At 44.0% G+C, this 23,282-nt stretch overlaps 1 protein-coding gene across 1 annotated transcript in view; it reads left to right on the top strand.

Annotated features, from left to right (window-relative positions):
• The window catches only part of LOC128451119 (latent-transforming growth factor beta-binding protein 4), a 63,073-nt gene that overhangs the window by 22,235 nt on the left and 17,556 nt on the right, over positions 1 to 23,282 (top strand). The window contains exons 7-27 of the mRNA XM_053434892.1: positions 4,062 to 4,136; positions 7,606 to 7,728; positions 7,824 to 7,988; positions 9,411 to 9,755; positions 10,557 to 10,576; positions 10,818 to 10,854; positions 11,328 to 11,381; positions 13,998 to 14,123; positions 14,615 to 14,743; positions 14,956 to 15,075; positions 15,380 to 15,499; positions 18,017 to 18,136; positions 18,332 to 18,454; positions 18,562 to 18,687; positions 18,777 to 18,902; positions 19,089 to 19,214; positions 19,393 to 19,518; positions 20,062 to 20,187; positions 21,159 to 21,284; positions 21,856 to 21,975; positions 22,122 to 22,247. Of these exons, the coding sequence (XP_053290867.1) occupies positions 4,062 to 4,136; positions 7,606 to 7,728; positions 7,824 to 7,988; positions 9,411 to 9,755; positions 10,557 to 10,576; positions 10,818 to 10,854; positions 11,328 to 11,381; positions 13,998 to 14,123; positions 14,615 to 14,743; positions 14,956 to 15,075; positions 15,380 to 15,499; positions 18,017 to 18,136; positions 18,332 to 18,454; positions 18,562 to 18,687; positions 18,777 to 18,902; positions 19,089 to 19,214; positions 19,393 to 19,518; positions 20,062 to 20,187; positions 21,159 to 21,284; positions 21,856 to 21,975; positions 22,122 to 22,247 (2,559 nt within the window). The remainder of the gene's footprint in view (positions 1 to 4,061; positions 4,137 to 7,605; positions 7,729 to 7,823; positions 7,989 to 9,410; positions 9,756 to 10,556; positions 10,577 to 10,817; positions 10,855 to 11,327; positions 11,382 to 13,997; positions 14,124 to 14,614; positions 14,744 to 14,955; positions 15,076 to 15,379; positions 15,500 to 18,016; positions 18,137 to 18,331; positions 18,455 to 18,561; positions 18,688 to 18,776; positions 18,903 to 19,088; positions 19,215 to 19,392; positions 19,519 to 20,061; positions 20,188 to 21,158; positions 21,285 to 21,855; positions 21,976 to 22,121; positions 22,248 to 23,282) is intronic.

The raw sequence follows: 23,282 nt of genomic DNA, 5'->3' as shown, positions 1-23,282 counted from the left end.
CCGTGATTGATAGACCAGACCTCTCAGTCATCTTAGAAGAACGGCCCCAGGCTGGGTGGTCCACAGCAATTGTACCAAATTAACGATTAAAGATTTCTATATAGCTGAGGATCCCATTTAACAACATACGCATAACTACATTCTCAGCCCGCTGCATCCCTCTCTCTTTACTTTCTCCCTAATTTTGCATAAGCTGCTGTTTAATTCCTATGCCCACAGCAATGCCCTCCTTGGAAGTAGTTTAACTTGCTTAAAGTAGTCCTAAGGAATTTATTCTAATTTGGTTTGGGACAGCATCAAGAAGCTTCAAGGATTTTGAATCGAGGGAATTTAAGCAAATATTTCTGAGCAGTTGCCAGAGGAATGCACAACACTTTTGAATGGAGACGGACAATAAATTAGTGAAGGGTGACAAAGTCTTTTGTAGAACAGGGCTAAATGGATAGACAACAATTGGATGTTTTTGTCTGTAGCCTGAGTGGATACAGACCAGTCTGGGTCTACGGTCTTTGTAACCGAGGGTGACAGTAATAATGCGCAGCTTGAGCGCACTCTTGCAAGCCACTGCCCGTGCCACTCTTATGCTTTCTACACAAATGACTGCAGAAACGAGCATGAGAATGGATGCATCATTAAATTCTTCATTCTTGGCTTTTTTTTATATAATTATGAATATTTCACGGTCAGGTTGTCGCTGTGGTGAATGCTCTTTCCAGTTTCCGGTGCAGTAGCCAAGGATTCCAACACAAGCCTCAACTAAAATGATTTAACAAGCCTTGCTCCCAAATTAGAATTTAATTAAACAATCAAGCAGCAAAGACAATCTGTATCTTATAAATTCATCGTTTAGGAGGCAGCCAGTATTTAATGAGGGCTGTTGGCAACTTCTGTATGCTGAGTTTCAGCAGCTGGTTTTTAAACTTTACTGCAAACAAATTGCCCCAAGGGAACAATAAAGATCTAGTGAAAATGACTCGTGATAGCCGGCATTCTACAGACCTATGGAGTATTAAATAGATTATATGTGCAATCAAAGTAATAAACATATATTTGTTAATGCATCTTGTATGTGGAAACATACCAATTTTACATCACTGTTTAATGTCAGTGTGATGCTTTTAAATGATCAGGGGTTACAGGGATAGTTACCGAAACATTTTAAAATTCCCTCAAACACTTTACCCACCACTCCATCAGCATAGTGATGAGTAGATATTGTGCGAATTTTCCTTATTGGTGAAATTTTTTTTTTTAAGCTGCACAAGACTTTTGAAACACAAACGGAAATTTGCAAGACGTTTTTAAAGGGGACATATTATGAAAATTCCACTTTCGTAGTGATTCTACACGTTAATTTGGGTATCTGGCATGTCTACCATCCCAAAAACTCTGGAAAAGAACAACTCCCAGGATTTGTTGTGGTTCCTCTATGTCAGAAACGATACGCTAGTGTGCGTTGAATAGGATTACGACCGAAATAAACGTCATAGTCACACCATGCCCATGTAGGGTGTCTCGCTACATGGCCTTGAACGAGCGAGCTAACACTAGCGTTAGCTTGCTGCTGCTACCCGTCAGACATTTAAGTGGCCACATAAACAAGGGACCAACGGGACACTTCTAAACGTTGACTCAAAAGTGTGGAAGGATGCTGCTGCTGCGCCAGCTCAATCTCCCACTGCTCCCACTGCTCCCACTGTGGGGCTGCGTCGGGGGAGCTGGGGCTCTCGCAGCCAGGCTCAACGGGGGTGAGGGGGGCGAGGCACTCAAAACAGGTCAATCTGAGGAGGGCTGTTTTAGACTGGGTAAAAAGGGTGCTGTTTTAAATGATCCTTGTGGTATTTTGACCAAAAAAATATGTAACAGACATTTGATTAAGACCCCAAGGAACCATATCAACTGTGGTAAAATGGGCATAATATGTCCCCTTTAAAGACAAGCAGGGTATTGAAACTTTTGAAACTGTCTCAGATTCAGGTTGAAGTTGTAACTGATGCCGAGGTCCTCTCCTCCTTGCTAATAAGCTTTATTGAGACTCCTGAAACACCCCCACTGGGCTACCCTTGGCATGTGCGTCCTGCTGTCATTCAGGCCAGACTTTCCCTGATCCTATCGCCGCAGGAGGACGTGCCCACCGCCCAACCACAACATCTCATTACCCAGAACTTTTGGATGGGGGATTATAGGGGTGTGGAGAAACATGAGGAGGTGGGCAGACGGGAACAGGGGTGTCGCCATGACACAGTTTCCCCCTTTTCCCCATTGCCCCCTTCGTTCTGACCCACTTCTGCTCTGTCAACCCTCAGGTACACTGACCCTACTTGGTCCACTGGGTCACAGCAGGACCAAAACATAACTCAGCTCCAGGACCTTGTTCCCAGAAAACCTCCATGTGGCACACATTCCAGGCACTCCTGGGAAAATGACACAAACTCATGACTGATTGCTGAGCTGTGTGTTTACACGGTTGTTGTGTTGGTAGCTTCTACATGTTAAATTGTGGTGAGGTCTGTGTATCTAGCCACTGGGTTTGGAACCTCAAAACTGTACAGGGCACTATTCTCACAATTTTCAAACTTTGAAATTGAATGGATAAGCGTCTGAAACATCGAAGGGTTTTTACGTATGGGTTCCCTTTTGCTTTCTGTCCAGTGACATAGGTTCATGAAGATGACAGATTGACGGACTATAGAGAGGTCGCTCACTCAGCACTCTGGTTAGCTGGAGTTTTGGTCACAAACACAGTGCGACTTTTTCCCCTTTCCCAGAGCACTCTGCCAGTAAAAGAGATGTGTTATCTTTACTGGCAAGGCTAGTTTCTCGCATGCGTCACTCACCTCTGTGTTCAACCTTCTTTTCGTTGTGGCAGCAAGTTTTTCGAAATCTTATTTTTACTGGCCTTGGTGTAAATTCAAAGATTGTCATCACATTTGTTCCTGTTTTCTAAGAGTGGAAAATGCTGGAAATTATGATTTCTCTCCATGCTGGATGATGATGCAAATAAAAATGAATGTTAACAGGACGAATTCCACCACTAGCCATGAGAGCCACAGGACCTTGGCTTTCGTGACTAGGAAGCAACGTACAGCAATCATGGCTTTGAGCTGGTTCATGATTGTAACTTGATTTGACTGAGAGAAACAGCTCAATCATTTTAACAAGCATGTCGGTATTTACAGAGCCCTCATCAACCGAACACATATTTTCCCCTTGAAAAGTCAGTAGTTGGATATTCTCCTTTGAACATGATAGTACGCAAAATGTCTTCTTGTCAGTTTGTGTCAGAAAGCTGTGCTGCGAATAATCACCCTGTCTTTGTTAGGAAACATAAAGATCCTTGTATCCTCTTTGTCCAACATGTTGATACAGACACACATACAGGGACCTCCTCTGCCATATGATCGTCACATTGACCCCTCTCGACATTTAATGGAGCATGCAGGGTCCTGACTGGGTGTCCAATTAGTAATGACATGATGTTTTTAGGCCTCTGTCACTGATAGTATGGCATTTATAAACCCACCATGTTTTTCTTTTGCATTTAGTGCAGTACCTCTGAGAACTTGTCATGTACACACACCGGAACCACAGACTACTTACATGTGAGCTATACCTTAATCATCATTCATCGTTTAAGCATTAGTCTCTTGTTTAGGTCGAATTTGCACTGTGGTTGGTGATAAAGGTCAGGGCTGTCATGGAGGCTTCCTCAACTTATTTACGATATAAGCACTTCCTTCATGTGTCCCTGGGGGTTGAGGAGAGTTGTAGGTAATATGATTAAAATGACGTTGAGTGTTATCGTTACATTCTCCTGGATGACAGTGCTGTCTTGTAAACGTGGTTGATGGGGCTCCATTTCCACGCGCTCACTTTGGAGTCCCTTGAGGCCCAGCTGTGGGTCGGTCATTTCTGCTATTGCCAAGATGCTCACATCTGTAAGTTATATGCCCCCCCCCCCCCTTCTTTTCTCTCTCTGCGATGAATGCCATGCTTTGTGACAAAGAGGCACGGCACTTTAAGATCGTCTAAAGTTGTACTTTCTCTTCCTGTTTTTGCAGCGTACGCAGTGATTGCAAATGGACAAGTGGAATGTTCTAAAGGTTTTAAGAGGATGAATCAGACGCACTGTCAAGGTAAGCTATAAAATGTGACGAAAAAATTCTATGTAGTTTGATATTTTATGATATGATTTATCCTACCGCGTACTTTTATAGGTGGTTTAATGCACATACATCGAATATAATGGCATGGATGTGATAAAAATAGTCCATATGTTTCCAGGCACAAACAGACCCCTTAGGATGCATATAAAAGTATCCCTTTCTGCATGTCTGGCTCCTATGGGAACCATGTCAAGACTACACTTAGCCTTGGTCCAGGGTCAGAGTTCAGCAGCCAATAAGGGCCTGGAGTTGCTGTTTTAATTGGTCTTCTGGGTCATAAGTAGGGAATGGTACGGTAGGCTGCGATTATGGTGAATGTGGCTCTCTGAGTATTTTTGAGGGAGCTTTAGTAGCCGACCTGTTTGTTTCTCAGCCCTCCTTAATGTGGCACCAGAAGAAAAGCTCAGCTCAGCCATCCATCTGGATACAAAAACAAACCTGTCGTCTTTCCCTTCTCACCATCACAGAGGATGCCATTTGGCTGCTGCTTCAAGAAGCGATAAGCACCCACGGTGTCAATCCTCTAAAGACCCTGTAGAACATTAAGTTAGTAAATATACCGCATTGGAATTAGTCAACCTGAACAACTAAACCTTGGCTCAGAGACACAGGAAAAAACACATGATGCTTGATCCGTAACCAAGGCAACTGATGCTGACACTTTGGAAAACAGAATGACAGTCGACTTGAGCTCCACCACTGACTTGATTAATGGTGTCATAATCCAGGGGGCGATGCTTACTGAAGCCTGTGGAGCGTGTGCTCCAATGCATTGCCCTGAACACATCAATAACAGGCCTCATCCACTGGTTCAGCAAGTTCAACAAGTTTTCGTATCCGTGTTATTATTGGCCAGTTAATTATTTCAGGTAATGATTGATCTGGGAAACGTATTTTAATAAAGAAAAGACATGTGGACAAGGACACACTTATGTTCCAATTGTGTGTCAATAGCCAACAAATTATTATTATTATTCAAGCCTCTCTTTTATGATTGCTTCAAGATGTTCCTCCTTTTCAGTTGCTCATTCCTTTAGTTCTAAAAAAGCGAAGCTGACAGTTACCCACAATATTTACTGGAGCACTTTTAAGTCTCTGTGCTGTTGGGCTGCTGCACCATTCCCCCCAAAAAAATTATAATTTCAGGCCGTGCACCCTCTGCCAAGGAGGCAAAAACTCACTCTTGGATTTTGTCATTATTTTCAGGATGACTTCCAGCTCGCCAAACTGGGAGCTCCTTTTTCTGGGCTTTTTGCAATATACTTTAAAAGAACTGTGCAGTGCTTGTCTCATAGCCTTTAAAATGCATAATTAACAGCTCTGGCTTTGTATCCTGACCCTTGTGGTCATTGACGTCCTCGCCACGTTACGATAAGATGCCCCATGAGAGTCGTACGCTGCACTTTGAGATGATTCCTTATCTTCAAAAGTTCCTTTCTTCAAAACTAGGTCAGCTGAATTGGCTATTTGCTGCTGTGCCCACTAAGATGCATGTGGAGAAAGGCTTTTGACATTTTTTATAAACCTCATAAAAGCTACAAACACTGACATTTGGCATTTATCATCTTGAATCATTTCTGGGTCAAAATGTAGGAATTTGCTTATGAATAACTGCTGTTCCCAGTAATGGCTGCTTCGACTGTATTTTGAGAGTGTGCCTTCACTATTGGCAGTCTCTAAATGGATGAATTTTGGACCCATAATTTATGTCTGGTTTGAGACTTCCAGAGTAGTCACAAGGTGCTCCCTTTGACTATAACAGCCAATACATAATAAAGAGAGCGATGTGGCCAATTTCCCTTTGGAGTCTCCATAAATTATGCAGGTGTTTATTTGAGTCTATTTTTTTCCAGAGTTTAAAAAAACGGGTAAGGTCGGGTGAGGTTGCAGCTGAAATCCAATAAACCCGAGTTAGAAAACTTTTAAGAAGTGTTGAGGTCATTGGTATGTATCATTTAGCCATAAAACACAATCTTGAGAGAACTATTTGTCAATGAGAGCATCCGACCATGAACTCAAAATAGATGCTGAGATTAGTGCTGTTCATGACAGGTTGTCATGCGAGTCAGTTTCAATCCCAATCAACCATAGCACTAATCTGGGAATCAACCGAACCATGGATTAAAGACCCCATGTGATGAGGGCTGAGCCCAACGCTGACCTGAACTCTGACCAGATAGCATGCTGCTCAAAACTAAACCAAACTATATTATTGATCCAGTCTTTAAAGTGTGAAACTCAGCAGAGGGAAGCAATGATATCTGGGGTCTGCTTCACTTTCCTCACAGTATATGCCTCATCCTTACTCATCCAAACAGGTCTCTTCTGCTAACAGAGACAAAGGCTTGTTTACATTGTCAGAACAGAGACTGGAGGCTCAGGTTCCTCCTTCGAGAGATAGAAGAGTGCAAAGAGAAATAAAATGATCTAAAAGAAACAACTGCACTACAAAAGGAACATTGAGGCATTCGCTGGAGTTTGCTTCAGTCCGCAGACTTGTATCAGCCTCAAATCCCTTATAAGCTCACTTTTTCCACCAGGAAGCGAAACAACAAAACAAGAGCAGATTAATTTGAATTGGGGAAAATCGATGGTGGCAGGCTGTCGAGTCCCAGTCGTCAAAGCAGTGGGAAAAGACCTAATGATCTACTCTTTGTTTAACACGTTAGAACAACAAACTTTGCCTGGGCCCAGTGTGATCGCATGAATAAGCACCTGAAATATGTCCCCCTATGCTTCTGGCTGGCACGTCAACTGGCTCGCATTGCCTTCATTTGACTTAGGGATTCTAGAGCTGGGGGAGCAAAGTCTACTGACCACCATATCACTCAGGCACATGGCACGTGGTCAGAAAGGCAGAAAAAATCTAACTTTCACCCACTCACACGATGGTGTGAGCTTATTGGACACTGTAAGGGAAAGAAGTGGTGAAAGATGATAATCTAAAACATTCTGTGATTTTTGTCTGTCTCGTTGTCCGCTCAGATTTCCAATTCAAGGTTACCGCAGCCCTGAGAACGTTTAATATCTTGCAGTCAGAGGGTATAATCTTGAGTGTTCTCTGGTTTACAGTGGTCAAATTTATTGTGCGTGTTTCCCCTACGTCATCACTCCTCCTCACTTTCACACAACTGTGTAACCCTCACAGTCTCAGTATTTCATTACCTTCCAGCAGCTGGTGGTTCTGAGTACATGATCTAAAGCAATATCTACATATTTACATCATATCTGTTGCCCTGCGAGCACAAAAAGCTCTGTTTAGTCGACGTGAAACGCAGAAACACTAAATCTGGCATTGATACCTGTTGCAATTTTGTTTAAGGAGCTTCAGCAGGAGGTCAGAAAATTCTTGCCAATGGAAAAAAAACATTACTTCATACTATTTCCATAATCAGAATGTACTAGATACTGCGTGACTGACCTGTTGCATATTTCACAGACATCAACGAGTGCCTGTTACCTGGAATCTGTAAGAACGCTGAATGTCTCAACACCAAGGGAAGCTACAGGTGCATCTGCTTACTCGGCTACTTGTTAGACGCTGACAGGAGTCACTGTGTCTGTAAGTATCTCACGCACACTGATGTTATCAAATGCTGTGACTGTTTCCTTATGTGCTGCATCGGTTTTACGAGATGCTATCAACTCTCTCCTCAGCGGACAAGGCTGTGTCCAACCAGAAGTCACTGTGCTACCGATCAGTGTCAGCAGCAACATGCTCTCTGCCGCTCGCTCAACACATCACCAAGCAGATCTGCTGCTGCAGCCGAGTGGGCAAGGCCTGGGGCGCTGAGTGTAATCGCTGCCCTTTGCCAGGAACAGGTACAATCAAAAGTTCCCCCATACTGCTACTGCATGTAGACACATCCTCCTTGAGTCTTAGCCTGTCATGGATCCGTAAATTTCAAGCGTCCATATCTGGGTTTTAACTGGGCCTGCTTAAAAACTATTAGTTGGGTTATGGTTATTAAGGGATATTTACAGATATAAAATCTCACATGTAATCTTATGCAAGGGACAGCAACGGAGCACATTTACCATTCAATCACCATTTTTCCTCTGGTATGTTAAGCTGTTCAAAATAAGCAAATGTAATCGGAGTGGAAAGGGACCAAGAAATTTAACAGTTTTCATATTTTGAAGGCTACATAATAATGGGAGTCAGGCTTGTGTTATCACTCCAACCTCCAGAGAGAAACCCCACTAATAGATCGGCAAAGCTTCACAGCAGAATTAAATAGCTCGGCCAAGTGAAACATGGGAAGTACTTGTCATCTTTTTTTTTTCCATACTGATCTAATCTTCAAAGTCTCAGAGCGAAACAGGCTGGTCTGGTGTCTGCACTGGCCGGTGATTCATGGGGATCGTCATAGATCAGATATCACAGACACAGACCTCCGTGGTGATGCTCAGCCAGGACCAACACAGAGCGCAGACACAGAGCCTCTGGTTATTTGGGACGCTGGCTTTTGTATTGCCTGACAAGCTGTTAGATCCATGCTCTGGACATTTCTTGCGACTTGGTAACAGGAGCCCACCAACTTTCATTCCAGACCAACTTCTATGATGTGGATCCTGATCATGTATAGTCCCACTTCCCTCCACTTTAAATGCATCATTCAGTAGCTTATCATATCCATGTTTCCTGCATTTACACAAGAATTTTCAGCGACCACATGTCTGTCGTTACTCACATCTCTACTCCAGGCTCTTTTTGGCATAGAGATGCTGCGGTTTTGGGTCAGGTAGGGGACACAGTGTGTTTGACTTGTAATGGATTCACCATCGCTGAGGTTTGTTGGGCTCGGACACAGAGAGGTGCAGTCTACCTCTTTTTAAGTGACCAACCAATCCTCTGTTAGCCTCTCACTCACACCCCTATATACAGCAAAGGGTTCAAAGGTCAGTTGAATCTTCTATTTCCCTCACTAGCGTGGTCGTGCCTGTTTGTTGCAGATATTCCCTAAACGCTCAGAATTTTCTCCCTCTGTGACAGCTGTCACAAGCTCGCTAGCTCCGCAGCGCAAGCCGAAACCTGACCCCACACACAGTAAAGCACAGCATGCTCAACATAACAGTATTACACGGATGGCTTTTTTTGGTATTGCTGTGAACATCAGACAAAAACATGAGCCACGATCACACTGGCAGCATTTTATATTAGCTTTAGAATTTGGAGAGCACAATTCAGAGGCAATGTTTTCTATGGCTCATTGTTTGCATGATGTGTTTCCTGCCTTCCAGACCATTTCAGGGAGATCTGCCCAGCTGGTCACGGGTACACCTACTCTCTGTCAGATGTTCAGATCTCTGTCAGACCTCTGGGAGAACATGTTCTGCAGAGCACAGGAGTAACATGGGATGAACAGGGTCCAGTTTATCCTCAGCCTCCGTCTTCCCTGCCGTCACTGCCGGTGCCCAGCAGGCCAGGGTTTCCCATCTACCCAGAGACACCCCAAGTGCCCCAGTACCCCGAGTACCCCGAGTACCCTGAGTACCCAGAGACGCCACAGTCACCGGGGCTCCCTCTGACTCCGCAGCAACCTCTCCATCCCTCCCACCCAGCCAAAGAGACACCGAAACAGCCAGGTGAGATTGAAATGCCTGGTGCATGGAACCTCTGCCAAGTTGACTTTAAGGTTGATAAATGTTCTCAATGTTCTCAATGCTAAAAAAAAAAAAGATGAAGAGATAATCCTGCTGCATGTTTTGTATCCAAACACGGTATTCACTTTGCCACTTGGATATTTTTAACACAAACCCATGGCATAAACAGTGCCGGGCAGCTGAGTCATTACAAAATAGGAATTTCTTTCTCACAGGATGTAAATGGATTAGCTTCTTTTGTAAGAATCCAAACATCAACAGGATGTTTTGAGCTCCACAAATACATGCTTGATCCAAGGCCGAAAATATTCGGAGGAGTAGTCATTTTGGCCATACATCAACATGAAACCCCTGTGAGCGTCACCGTGATGCACACGAGTAATCCACATCAGCAAGACATCTAAATCCTCGGGATTTCCTGCGAATTTTTCTTTACCGATTTAATGCCTTTGTGATACTTTACTGGCACTGCTACAAGATTTAGATTTATGCGAGGAGACAATTATGTAAATATTTAGAGATTTTTGTCTTCATTATCAGCGATATCTGTTTCCTCGTCTCTCTCTTTGCATTCTTCTTTGGCCAGCAGTCAGCACTGCTTTTATGAAACATCTTTCTCTGTCCCACCTACAAGATAAATGAACTGTAAGCTTTGTTTTATTAGAGTTAAACACCTCCAAAGCTGCCTGTCGAGTACATACGTTTTGGGGTATGTAATGGTACTTGTAAATGTGAACTTTTGCCACTGATAAACTTTTTCCTCTTCTCTTTGTCTGGTGGCAGATGTGGAAATTCTGATCCCGGTAAGTTCTCTCTCCCCGTCAGCCCCTTGTCTTTTTCCATGTTTATCTTAAAAACGATATGCTCTAGCTATCTCAGCTGGAGAGTTTGTTTATGATTATGCAACTTATCCAGACCACATTTTGGTAAAGACACACAGCTAATTAGCAGTAAATATGATGGAAAAAAGCAGACATGCTGTGTTAGTATGAAAAATATGAAAAAGATTCATTTTCTGACAAGCAATATTTGCTTGTTTTTCAGCCAGCTGTTGTGACTGACTCACCACAGGAATATCCAGGTATTTTTTCCCCTCAACTTTACTCACACAGATCATATAACACTACGTCTTCTTCTGCCTCAACGCTGATGTTTAATGCCTCTTGTGGTTTTACTTTCCGTGTCTTAGCTCAAGGGCAAATAGTATTTTCACTCATACATAGACGTGTGATGTGTTTTTCTACAAATTGCTCACTCCTGCACAGTGGTGGCAGTCTCAGTTCTTTACCCTCAAGCCAGTGAAAACATCAACTTTAAAGACGGAAGATTACCAACATACAATGAGTCGACTTGATTTACTTTAGTCATTTTACTGTTTTCAGCCCAAAGAAAAGAGTGTCATTTTTATCCAGCTGCCTAGTGAGTGACACCTGAGGCAGTAGTGGCTGGGAGTGGATCATAATGTTGGTGTAGAATGTTTGAGGCAGCGTTAGCATTTCTTTTGTACTTGCACTCACCTGCTTCCTCGATCCCTCTTCACATACACTTCTCCAGATTCCTCCATCAACCTGGGTCCAGATTCAAGGGACCCAACTGAAACATCCAGAGGTAAAACACGCATATTAAACACTGGGCCTTTTTTTGAAACACTAGTGTGACACTTTTCACTACAGGCTCAGCACTCAATAGAGTATCAAACTCTAATACTTATTAGAGACATTTCCTTCATAATAAATTGGAAACTGTGACTCGTAGAGCTTCGCCTGTTCACGTCCAATCTCTTAGAGCAAGGAGGTGATTCAAACATTTGCTTCCTGTTCAAAATCCTACAGTGTTTTTTTGGGGGGGAGTTCAACTTTGATGGATTTTGACCTGCAAAGCTTACGTATGTGTGACCGTTCCAATAATTGATGAAAGCTTAAGGAATACTGGTTTTAATAAGCCAGTATGATCTTACTTAAGCAATATAAGCATCGACTTCTACAGTTGTACGGCGTGTGATGAGAAACAACCGCACAAACAAAGTATCAGACTTCACCTGTGAGTCAACCATTTCTCAGCTCAGTTCACCTGTCAGTCATTTGTAAATTCAAATTCAAGGATATACTGACTTCCTAACATGTTTACTCACACAAAGTAACATGAACTCAAGCACACACTTTAAAGTTCATTGTTGTTTTGATAAGTGTCCCTGATAAAATGTTAATGCAGCTGTAATAAAGAAAAGAGTCGAGATTAACAGGTGATGCTGCTGCTGCGATGAAAGGAAAGTATTCACTGTGTGAGTGAGTCATCAGTGCACATTCAATGATTGGTCCTCATGACCCCGAGTGATAGTCAACGGCTCAAATGGTCAGAATCAAGTCCATCAAGTTCAAGAGTTATGCTGAATTGTAGATCAGACACTTAGAAGTCATTCAAATCCAGTGTTTGACCTTCATATTAATCAAGGAGCCATTAAAAGCTGTAAGTCAAAGAGCAACAGCTACCCTGGTTCTGAAAGAAGGGATCATGAAGAATCTTTAAATCGTTCTGCCACGTTTCAGCTCAGTGAGTGAGTCTACACAGTAAGAGCTCTGGCCCATACCTGAACGACTTGTTTTTTTTAAATGAACTGATTTTAGTGATTCAGGACACTGACCAGGAATGTTTAGAACATCACTTATTACCTTCTCACAGAGTGAGAACAGCAGCAGCACCGTGGAATGCAAATCACAGTCGTCAGACTTATTCTAGTCTGCAGCTGAACGGCAGCAATGAGCAGCGACTGACAGCAGACTATCCTCAGAACTGGGCAAAGATACTGCCACGACCACTGAAGATTCTCCCGACCGCAGGCTCCACTGTCATTAGCAATTGCAACCAGTGTCTTACAGATTGACTATGGCGGAATTCTAGCAAACGTAGCTACCTCACGTCCAGGAAAAAAACACACCTCGTCAGCAGCAATCAGTCCCAAACTCACAATCGTGAACCAGCAAACAGTTCACAGTCCAACCTATAAAAACATAGATAAACACTGTATGTCTGTTATTACTTTTTCATGTTTAAATCTGTTCTCTAAAATATTTTGTCTTTCTCCTACCACCAGCAGCAAACCAAACTTCTCCAGCTCATTATTCTCTAAAATAAACAAGAATATTATGAATCTTATAGGTACTAAACAAGCCTTGAAACATCCTGAAAAAGTAAATACAATATAGACATTTATATGTAACTGTAAACTGCTAATAACATTTTTGTTAGGCAATAAAAACAGATAGTTGAATGATACGTTTTATTCTAAATTTACAAAACTTTTCAATAAATCTGAAACACAATAAAGTCAACTGAATCTGCACCATACACCCTAATTAGCGATTCCTTAGATTATTATATAAACAAAAATAACTTGTGTATAAGCTTGCAGCTTATTACATGGGTTACAAATCTAAAAACAGTGGGTGGGTATGGAGCTGTAGATCAGCCATGCACTACAACAGCATGAAGCTGAACTCTTCATTTTTTATGCTTTCTGTCAACTGCTGGCAGACAAGCTATGTGTCTCCTGAGGCATTTTTGCAAGATGACCCAAAGTTAGGCTGGGGAGAGCTTGTATTGTGCTTTCATTTGACCCCTTTTCTCAAAAGCCAAGTTGGCTTGAACACGCAGCACTGCACAGAGGGTGAGAGGGCGAGGGACCAAGAAAGAGTGTGCCTTTTGGACAGGGAAGCTATCCTGTGTGGACAGTGGCCAGATTTATGAGTAATGGAGGAAGAAGACAGAGTGAAAGTATTTTGGGGATGGTGAGAGAGTGTGAAGAGCGATAGGCAGTAATCCTGTAGAAAAAGACACGGCGCTGTTAGTTTTGTACTCCTCGGTCGTATACTCAGGGGCCCAGTTCCGTGTCTCTGTTTTACCACAGTCCATTTAAACTATAGAGATACAAGAACAACACTAATGTCAAGCTCTACTGTGCATGAGCTGTTACTTCTCGACGCCTTTGTCAGCTCTCCATACCACCTGTTAGATCACTGCAGTGCTGTAAAACTTGTCCTCTTGTCCAGGAACCCATCTATAAAACAGCAAGACGGGTTCCCATGCAGAGCAACATGTGTTACTGGAATCCTCGTTTCATTTTTTACAGTGTTTGTAATGTTGTGTAACCCATGGTAAAAAAAAAGAAAAACATCTTGTCTGCTTCTTGAGTAATGACTTTGCACATCTCTGTGGGTTTTCTTTTAGGTCATGACAAGTGTGCCTCCACCCCCACCATCTGCGGACATGGGAAATGTATTCCTGTGCAGACCGGCTACACCTGCCAGTGTGAGCCGGGATTCAAGCTCAGCGCCCTGCAGACCAACTGCATTGGTAAGAAACAGTGATGGAGAGAGGGAGATGGGGTGAGACAGGGATGACGGTTGGGCACTCAGAGGGGGGAAGGAGGTGGCACACAAACACACACACACACACATATATCCTTAAACCAGAGGCCCCAGCGGCTCTGTCTATCATCAGCACAAGTAATTCTTCAACACCAAACTTTACACGGCACAGAAGCCTCGAGAAATTGAGCGAGCCAAAGTGAAAGGGATCCGTTTGTTTATGTTGACCCGTTCCGTGATGCCTGACAACAGCGTGCAGGCCGTCCAAAGAGCTGCCACAGTGTTGCGATCCCTTACCTCAGAGTGAAGGCCTTGGCCGGAGCCTCTGCTCCGCCCGGCTGGGCTCAGGTCCATCGCTGAGGAATGCCTGTTTGTAGAGGAGCTCCAAAGTCAGAACTCGGCGAATGAACTGTCTCTGCTGGTGAAGTGAAACTGCTTTATGGTGTCAGTCCCCTCATTCTCCATCTCCCATCACAGATGTGAATGAGTGTGACGAGGACCCATGTGAAGGGAAGGGCCGCTGCATAAACAACTATGGGTCCTACATCTGCCAGTGCCACAGCGGCTACAGCCAGGTGATCACCCAGAACAGGAAGTTCTGTCAAGGTGAGACACACCCCACGTGATAGCAAGAGATAAAATGTTCCCAGTCGATGGAAGTCACCACAGGCTGCTGTTAGCTAACTCTCTGTTCGAGCACCGCAAGGTCTCGTCCATCAGTGCTCTTTATTTTAAAAAGCATCCTTTCCAAATTAATGTAGTGGAACACAATAGTCACTTTCTTTTCTGTTCTCCTTGGTTTTCATTCAACTTGGCAGACATTAACGAGTGCAGCATGCCCAACAAGTGCCAGAACGGCGACTGCGTCAACACAGAAGGATCTTACACCTGTGAATGCAACAGTGGCTACGCCAAGTCTTGGAGAGGCCTCTGCGAAGGTGACATGAATTCCTGCACAAGCACCTACGCACACACTCAACTTCATATAACAGCACAACGTTAGCCAGACCCATTTGTTAGCTGCCACGAGTTAATATGTAGCTAAAACACATTTATTTTCCTATAGTGGAAGCCAGGAACACAACTATATGAAAGCTATGCTCAGTTCGTGACAGAGAGATTGTGTTTGTATATATTAGCATTTGTGAGCTTACACACACTTTGTTCCATGCATGTGGACATTGTTCAAGTAATAAACTAATTCGAATGATTATTTTCATGTTCCACCTTCTCCCCGAGCAGATGTGGACGAGTGCAGAGATCCCAATTCCTGTCCCGATGGCGCTTGCGTCAACACTCCCGGGTCCTTCCAGTGCCAGGTCTGTGGCCCGGGCCTCGGGTCCGTCAGTGGAAGATGTCTGGGTAAGGCAGCCTCAAAACCCATCATAGCATTAGCAACACTAAGCAAACTCCTGAGGGTTTTTTACGACCAATGAAAGGAAATAGGCTGGCTTACCTACGCAGCAACTATGAATGCTCAGCCCTGTGTGTAGGCTACATGCGTACCTACGACGTAGCTTCGATGCAGAAGCATGAATTGGGCTGCATTCGTTAAAGGTTGCTGTATTCGGTTAAGTTTTACGTAGCCTATGATGCAGTAAAGTTAACCTAATAGCACAAACTAAATTAGGGACACTAAGGCTACATCCATATTACTACGTTTTCATTTGAAAACACATCAACTCTGCTACAGATACTCATTCAGCTAAAACAGGGAAATTAGCAAATTCTGCTGACCCAATATTTGTTTGAAAACTCCAGGGAAGTGTTCATCAGGGTCCTATCATATGACTTCCTTCCAGAAGAAAACAACCTGCAGTAACCTCGGCTACCAGTGTAGAACGCTACATGGATAATCAATTACATGCGTGACGTGTCTTTCCAAACAGCTGTGTTTTCAAACGAAAACATAGTCCTATTGCTGTAGCCTTAATTATATAACAAAAAAAATATTTTATGCTTCCAAAGTTTTTATATTGGATGCTTATGTGCACTACTGGGCCCACATCACACGTGACACGGCCCAAAGTCTTGGTGATTGTGGACTTAGCACAGCCCTCCACCCTCTCTCCTCATTCAGTGTTTCCATGTACAGTATGATATATCCGCTCCTCCACCCAGCAGCCTCTGAATATCCACAATGTTGTTCAAACACATTCACTGTGTTATTGCTGATCTTTGGATATCACTGGACCCCGTAAAAAGTTTATAATACCTCAATTTGGGAGAGTCCAAATATTTTCTCTTGGCCACAGCCTTGAAAAAACAGTATTATTGTTAGAGAGCTCTGGCCACTGTACTCTGGGGTCCGGCGGAGGCCAGCGAGGCTTTATTACCACGGACGAGGTGAGAGGACTGAACGCTCACAGGAGAAGTATGAATAGGTCAATTCAAGGCAGCAACGACGTCTCGACCCACAAATCACTCAGTGCTACATGCCAGGCAGTGGGCATGTCACTGTCTTGTCACAGTCCACTGCAGATTATTAGATTAGGGTAAACAAATGGACAATAAACTACATTTGGTGTGTGTTGCTTTTAGGCTAACAGACCAGCAGCGTCCCTGCCTGAATGTGGCTGTTACATAACATCCTGACTGGTGCTACTCATACCACATCCCCTCTTTAAGACCATGCGCCCCACTAATTTGTTTTGAAACCTAAGCTCCTGGAGGGAGAATTCCAGAAATGTGAAAATCTAAAAGACCAAATGGGGAATGGAAAATACGAAAATTTACTTTACCAGTACTTATAATCGATTACTTGGTGACTGTGACAACTGCTGCCCTTGTTTAAAGTATCTTGATTCCCTTGGCTCTAAAGACAACACCATTTCAACTACTTTTCTGTTTGTAAGACCTCTAGTAGTATTCAATCTGGGTAAATAGTAACTTAGAAGAATCCTGTTAATGAGGGATGACACTGGAGGTAAATAGTGTTTCTGTGAAGATGCAGTAACAGCCACACAGTAAACATCTGGTGCTGCGGGAGCAAACCGGCAACATGAGGGCTGGGTTTGCAGCATTTTCTTCAGTCAATTGACGGTAGCTCAGTAGTTTGTTCCTAATTGGCCGAATCATGGATAAGCCTAATTGCTAGTGCGATAGAGAAAACAGCCCCATTCCCCTGTCAAGGCTTATCGTTGGTGCTTGAGAGATGCCGGATGATTGCAGAAACAAACCATTGGGCCACACTGACAGATTTCTGGCAGTGCCAACGAGTAGGCAAACAAAACCCAGTCTGTTACTAGCTCGCTGTGTTTTCACTCTGTTTCAGAATCTCCATCACCTCTCACTAACGTCCTCTCTCCACCTCATTCACTCTTCCTTCCTCACCCCCTCTTTCCCTTCCTCTTTCAAAGTCATCCCCTCTGTCTGTTTCCCATGCTCAGACTTCTGTTTCTCTCTCTCCACTCTCTTCATGTAACCCTAAAAAAAACTGCCATAGTTAACACTTGGTAAATTCCACTATAAAACATTATTTCTGCATGAGGTTTTCCACATAATCCTTGGGTCAACTGGTTTGACTCATGAAGTGGAAAAGACAGCTACTGCCGCAAGTAGTAAAAAGGCCTTCATGAATGAGGGTTTGGGTCTGTGCACTGATGTGATTTAATGGCTGCTGTTTGCAGTCATTTTACACTCTAATTATGCTCTGATTATTTCCCCTTTACTGCAGTTATATGCTTATACAGACCTCAGTTTGTACACAGCTCTTTATTTTTATTTTCTGAACGCTGTTTCCTGCTGGAAAAGCAAAATGTTCCTACTGGCTTTTTCAACTTTGTATCTTACATTTAATCTTACGTTCAAGGGATGACTCACCCAAAGCACCAAAGCTGTTTTTTTTTATTCCACAATGCCGATCCCCTCTGTCCCCAGATGTAAACGAGTGCTTGAACCAAACAGTGTGCGGCAGTGGTAGGTGTGACAACACAGAGGGCTCCTATAGGTGCAACTGTTTCCAAGGCTACAAAGTCTCACCGGACAACATTTGCCGAGGTAAGCGTTTGTCAGAAGGTCAGTTGAACATTATTAACGGCCCATATCAAAGTAATGGGTCTGTGAAAGCTCTCCGCAGTGCTACTACAGAAGCTTTGCGGCAGCATTGAACGTTTATAAAAAGGCTACAAAGAGTTTGCAGTTGTCTTTATGTCCCGTGGCCCCTCTTTTTTCTCCTCTATATCATCCTTCCAGATGTGGATGAGTGTGTGCTCCCAGGAGTCTGTCTCCACGGCCGCTGTGTCAATCTGGACGGCACCCACAAATGCACTTGTAACCATGGTTTCCAAGCCACCTCAGACAGCAAAGCTTGTGAAGGTCTGTAAAGGATTAGGGCCATTGGGTGTAACTCCTCACTGGGTACTCCTCCACTCGTGGAGCTCGTCTGACAGCGGATTAATGTGTGCAAATTGTTTCTCTGTTAGATGTCAATGAATGCGAAACTGGGAACACATGCCCTTCAGGGATTTGCATCAACACAGCAGGTTCTTTCACTTGCCAGAACTGCAGGCACGGATTTGGACCATCAGCTGATGGATTGAGATGTGAAGGTATGAAATCTGCTGTCTAGTACAGTTTTTGACAAACTGATGAGGATCTGTCTGCACTTTTGTGGTGAATTTGGTCTTTTTGTTTTCAGATGTGGATGAGTGTGCTCAGGATGACTTGTGTCTGGGTGGAGTGTGTGCCAACACGCAGGGATCCTACACCTGCACCAGGTGTAAGTCTGGCTACAGGGTGTCACAAGACCGGCAGAGGTGTGAAGGTAAATCCAGTCTCCAACTCATTCAGCATAAATCTCTCGTATTGTTACGACTGTTGACACGACACATCTGGGCAGATTGTCAATTCAACATTAAAACCCCTTTGTTGTGCAACTGAATTCCTTCCACAGCCTTTCAGTGATATCCAACTATATCTGTACTGGTGTGTATGTGTGTGTTTCACTCAGATATCGATGAGTGCCAGTCCCTGTCTACCTGTGCCAATGGGATCTGTCTAAACTCGGAAGGCTCTTACACCTGTGAGAACTGCCCCGGAGGGTACAGGGTATCATTTGACGGGGAGTTATGCGAAGGTTGGTTAACTCAGCACCACTCATATAAATGGATCTCTCCATAAAACCACATGTAGCTGAAATTCAGGCTCATATATCTAAGTCTGGTGGTGAAAGTGCCTCTTGCCTTACTTCATGAATTTGGACCTTTCTTCTTGGCTGTGGAGAATGTCTAACAGTGTCTTTTGTTTCACTCCAGATATTGACGAGTGTGCGCTGCCCAATACATGCCCCCTGGGAACATGTACTAACACACTGGGTTCCTTTACATGTATCGTCTGTCAACCCGGTTTCAGAGAGTCTGAGGACGGACAGGAGTGCGATGGTGAGACTTTTGGCTGTGTTTGTGCAGGAATGTGCTTTGTTATGTTTGTATAGATGAGCACAGGTGTGTGTGTGTGTGTGTATCTTCCTTTATTCTTCTATTGAAAAATACCAGACCATGCTTTCATACTCAGCGATGTTGCAGTTAGGGGGTGATTGTGCCAGCTCTGTTGAACATCTTTCCCAGCTGGTGTGTAAACAGCATCAGGTGTGACATCTTGGACCAAAATCCGCTTCGTCTGTGTGCAAAAACCCAAAATACTCCTTCTAGACATCACATCATAGCTGGAACGTGGACCGCTCCGCCTCTGGCACCACTCATTTAATCCTTGCTCAACACAATGTAACACCAGCACTCAAATAGAACACGATGATGTCAGGCGAATGCCCCGTGGATCGCTCAGCTAAAATGATAGAGGTGTCGACATTTGTAATTCCCGGTTCCAGTGATTATCGATGTTACTGATTACATCTGGCGGGTTTTATTTATTTGAAGCCAGAGATGATAATCTGTGCTGTGATGTGTCTGTGTATTTGTGCCCAGATGTGGATGAGTGCTTGATGGCTAACGTGTGCCCGGGCCAGCTGTGCTTGAACAGCCCAGGATCTTACACCTGCAGGAGCTGTGAACCTGGTCTGCAACTGTCTGAGGACGGTCAAAGCTGCGAGGGTAAATCCACATCTGTATTCACCTACCTGCTCCGGGAAGTTTATTCCTCTGATAGTTCAAGTCTTCCCTGTGTTCAAGATTGCCTGTTACAGCAGACCACTCTTACAATGGACTGCATTAGACCGAGATCATGATTACAGAACATCTTCACAGTACTCAGTAATATGTCATGACATGATTTATGGGATCAATGCAGGGAAACGGCCGCTTTGGCGAATGCGGGGAGTTTAGATCTGTCATGACTTCATGGGAAGCAGCACGGAAAATTATTTAAATGGATTCAAACATGGCCTCAGTTGGTCATATATACTGTGGTGTGTTGTTGAATGTGAAGTGCGGATCTAGCCTGAGAGGATGATCCCCCGCTGATACGTGTCTTTGTGCTGGGAAAAGATTTTACAAAACAAGCCCGGGTCCAAGTCGACCTCTGATAGGATTTTAATGGATGTGTCTGATGCCATGGAAAATATTAAGGGCTTAATCTGAAATGAAGTCAGCCAATCCCCTTGCCTTCCATGAGCTCGCCCTGTTGAACTCACTCTGTTCACCCCAAGGCAAAAAGGCAGCGGTTTCAATCACTTAACAATGGCCCACACTATTTTCTTCCTAAGAAATTCAATCTGTACCATCTCGAGGAATTTCCATTGGTCACGTAACAGCGAGCCAGCGACTGTTTGTAGATACAGTAATTATACGCCACCTGTAATAGCATGCTGTTTTGGATTCAGCGACCATCCTGCATACTTATCCTTCCACCCTTCTTAATAAAACACTGTCAGTGCATTTTAATAAAGAGGACTTTGCCTCCTGTGCGTTGGGCTGAGTCACACATGGCCATTAATAATTTATAACAGATAAGCGAGTGAGTTATAAAAAAGTGGACCCTAGATGTCCCTTAGCTTGGTAGGATAACCTATAAGTAACCTTCTTCTTCTTCTTCTTCTTCTTCTTCTTCTTCTACTGTGTCTCAGACATCGATGAGTGCCAGACCCTAGGTGTTTGCCCCATGGGTGTTTGCACCAACATAGTGGGCTCCTTCTCCTGCATGGCCTGTGATCCGGGCTTCACAGTGGCTCCAAACGGACTCTCGTGTGAAGGTACAGTACAGTGGGCCGTTCACTGTGGTTCACTGATGCATTTTTTCTCCAATTTACTAAAAAAAATTCAGAACAAGGAAATAAAATAAAAAAAATACAGGAAACAATGTTGGCTCACAAATAAATCTACAGGAAAGACTTGTGCATTACACAATATAGGACAATTTAACCTGTATGACAAGCACCCTCGTCCGGAGTTCTATGTTACAATACCCTCGAGAAAGGACAGTGGAAATATCCAATCCAACATGAGAAAAACCGCTAAGTCTTGTGAACCACATTATCTCTAGAGTTTAGCATGCATTATAAGTAACGACACACATTCAAGTATAATCCTGTACCATTGTGTTTTGGTTGGGACTTTGTCAGTCGTTGAACTTTACGATAACTGTGCAGTCCACCTCGCAGCCACATGTTTCAGGGGACCACTGGGAGAATAAGTCAATACCTTGCTGATGTAGTGGTCTGGAAACTTGTCATCCATGTGACTATACTTGGGAAAATTTGAAAAAGAGACACAGTAATTTGCAGATGTGTCACCCTGATGACGTCTGTGCATGTGTCAATGCAGATGTGAACGAGTGTGAGGACACCAACCTGTGTTTCGGAGGCCAGTGCACCAACACTATTGGTTCCTTCAGCTGCTTCTGCCCTGTTGGTCTGGAGCTGGAGGATGGGACATTCTGCAGAGGTGCACTACATATACACACACACATATGCAGTGTGGATCATCTGACACATGAAATATACCATTAGTGGTTAACCATTTCTTGTGGCTTACCTCATGCTGGCATCTTGACTCAGCTGTGTGTGCATGTTTGTGCTTGTGTGTGACAGATATCAACGAGTGCTTAACCATTGTGGGGATCTGTGGAGAAGGAGACTGTGTTAACACGGAGGGCTCCTACACATGCATCTGTCCTGATGGTTACACCACCATCAATGGAAGGACCGGCTGCCAAGGTACAGTTACACACTGCAGCACCAACAGCAACCGTAATGGGAAAACATTATTCAGATGATTTTATGGGTTTGGGGAATTGGGTGAGGCAGAGTCAACATAGGAGAAAGCTGGTAATAATGTAATAAAGGTTCTTAGCAGATATTGCTGAAGTCATTTGACAGTATCCCTGCCGGTTCGCTCACGTTTCTCCCCTCAGTGCAGACAGACTGACAGACAGTGTCCCCACCACACTGACCTGGGCTCTGAGGCCGGGCTTGAGACCCCTGGTAATGGTGCCTTTCTGTGTAATGGGCCATGGCTTCATCAACTGTCTCAGCTCGCTCGCTTGCTCTCAGCACGGACATCAGCTTGATGTTATTCCAGCCGCACCCATTAACCCTTTGTTGACAGCTCTGGGGGAAAATAAGGGTTGCGTGATCATCAGCTGAGGAAGACTTTTCTCTGTCAACCAACCAGAGCATTTGCTGTCAAAATACATGCAATCACTTTGGCTTGGATATCAGAAATTGTGTTGTTTCTGCTGGTGAAGTAAAGTAAACAGGGAAATGTCTGGCGGTGAAGTATCCTGTCGTGATATGGTGCAGGCAGGGTGAGATATGTTGCAGGTGGGGTTAGCTCTCTGGGTCCAGGCTGCTGTAAGACACTGGCATGGTCCTGTAATGGGTGAGGTTGACTACGATGTCCTCGGTCCCTCCTAACATTGAGACTTATATTGCCTTCGACATCACCCACAGACTCTGAGCAAACTTCCCAGCCGGCATCAGGTACTTTGGCCGCCTGCCCCAACAAACCCTGGACTCTAATTATCCTATAAATCAGCAGTTGTCATATATTTTCTTGCAGTCTGCCAATGTGTGTACAGTGCTGACACAATGAAAGCCAGACCACTCTGATATGAGCCTGCAGAGGGAGGTGAAGGGAGGATGAGGATATGAAGGGTTATGGGATTGAAGGATGGGTCTTAGTCAGCTGCGGCCAAAATGGTGCTTGTCCTTGACCAGGCCTGTCTTTCAGCAGAACCATGGAATAGAACA

The sequence above is a fragment of the Pleuronectes platessa genome, chromosome 11, assembly GCF_947347685.1.
Source record: "Pleuronectes platessa chromosome 11, fPlePla1.1, whole genome shotgun sequence".
Classification (NCBI taxonomy): Eukaryota; Metazoa; Chordata; class Actinopteri; order Pleuronectiformes; family Pleuronectidae; genus Pleuronectes; species Pleuronectes platessa.
The sequence above is the reverse complement of the archived record's forward strand: the minus strand, read 5'-3'. Positions and strand labels throughout refer to the sequence as shown.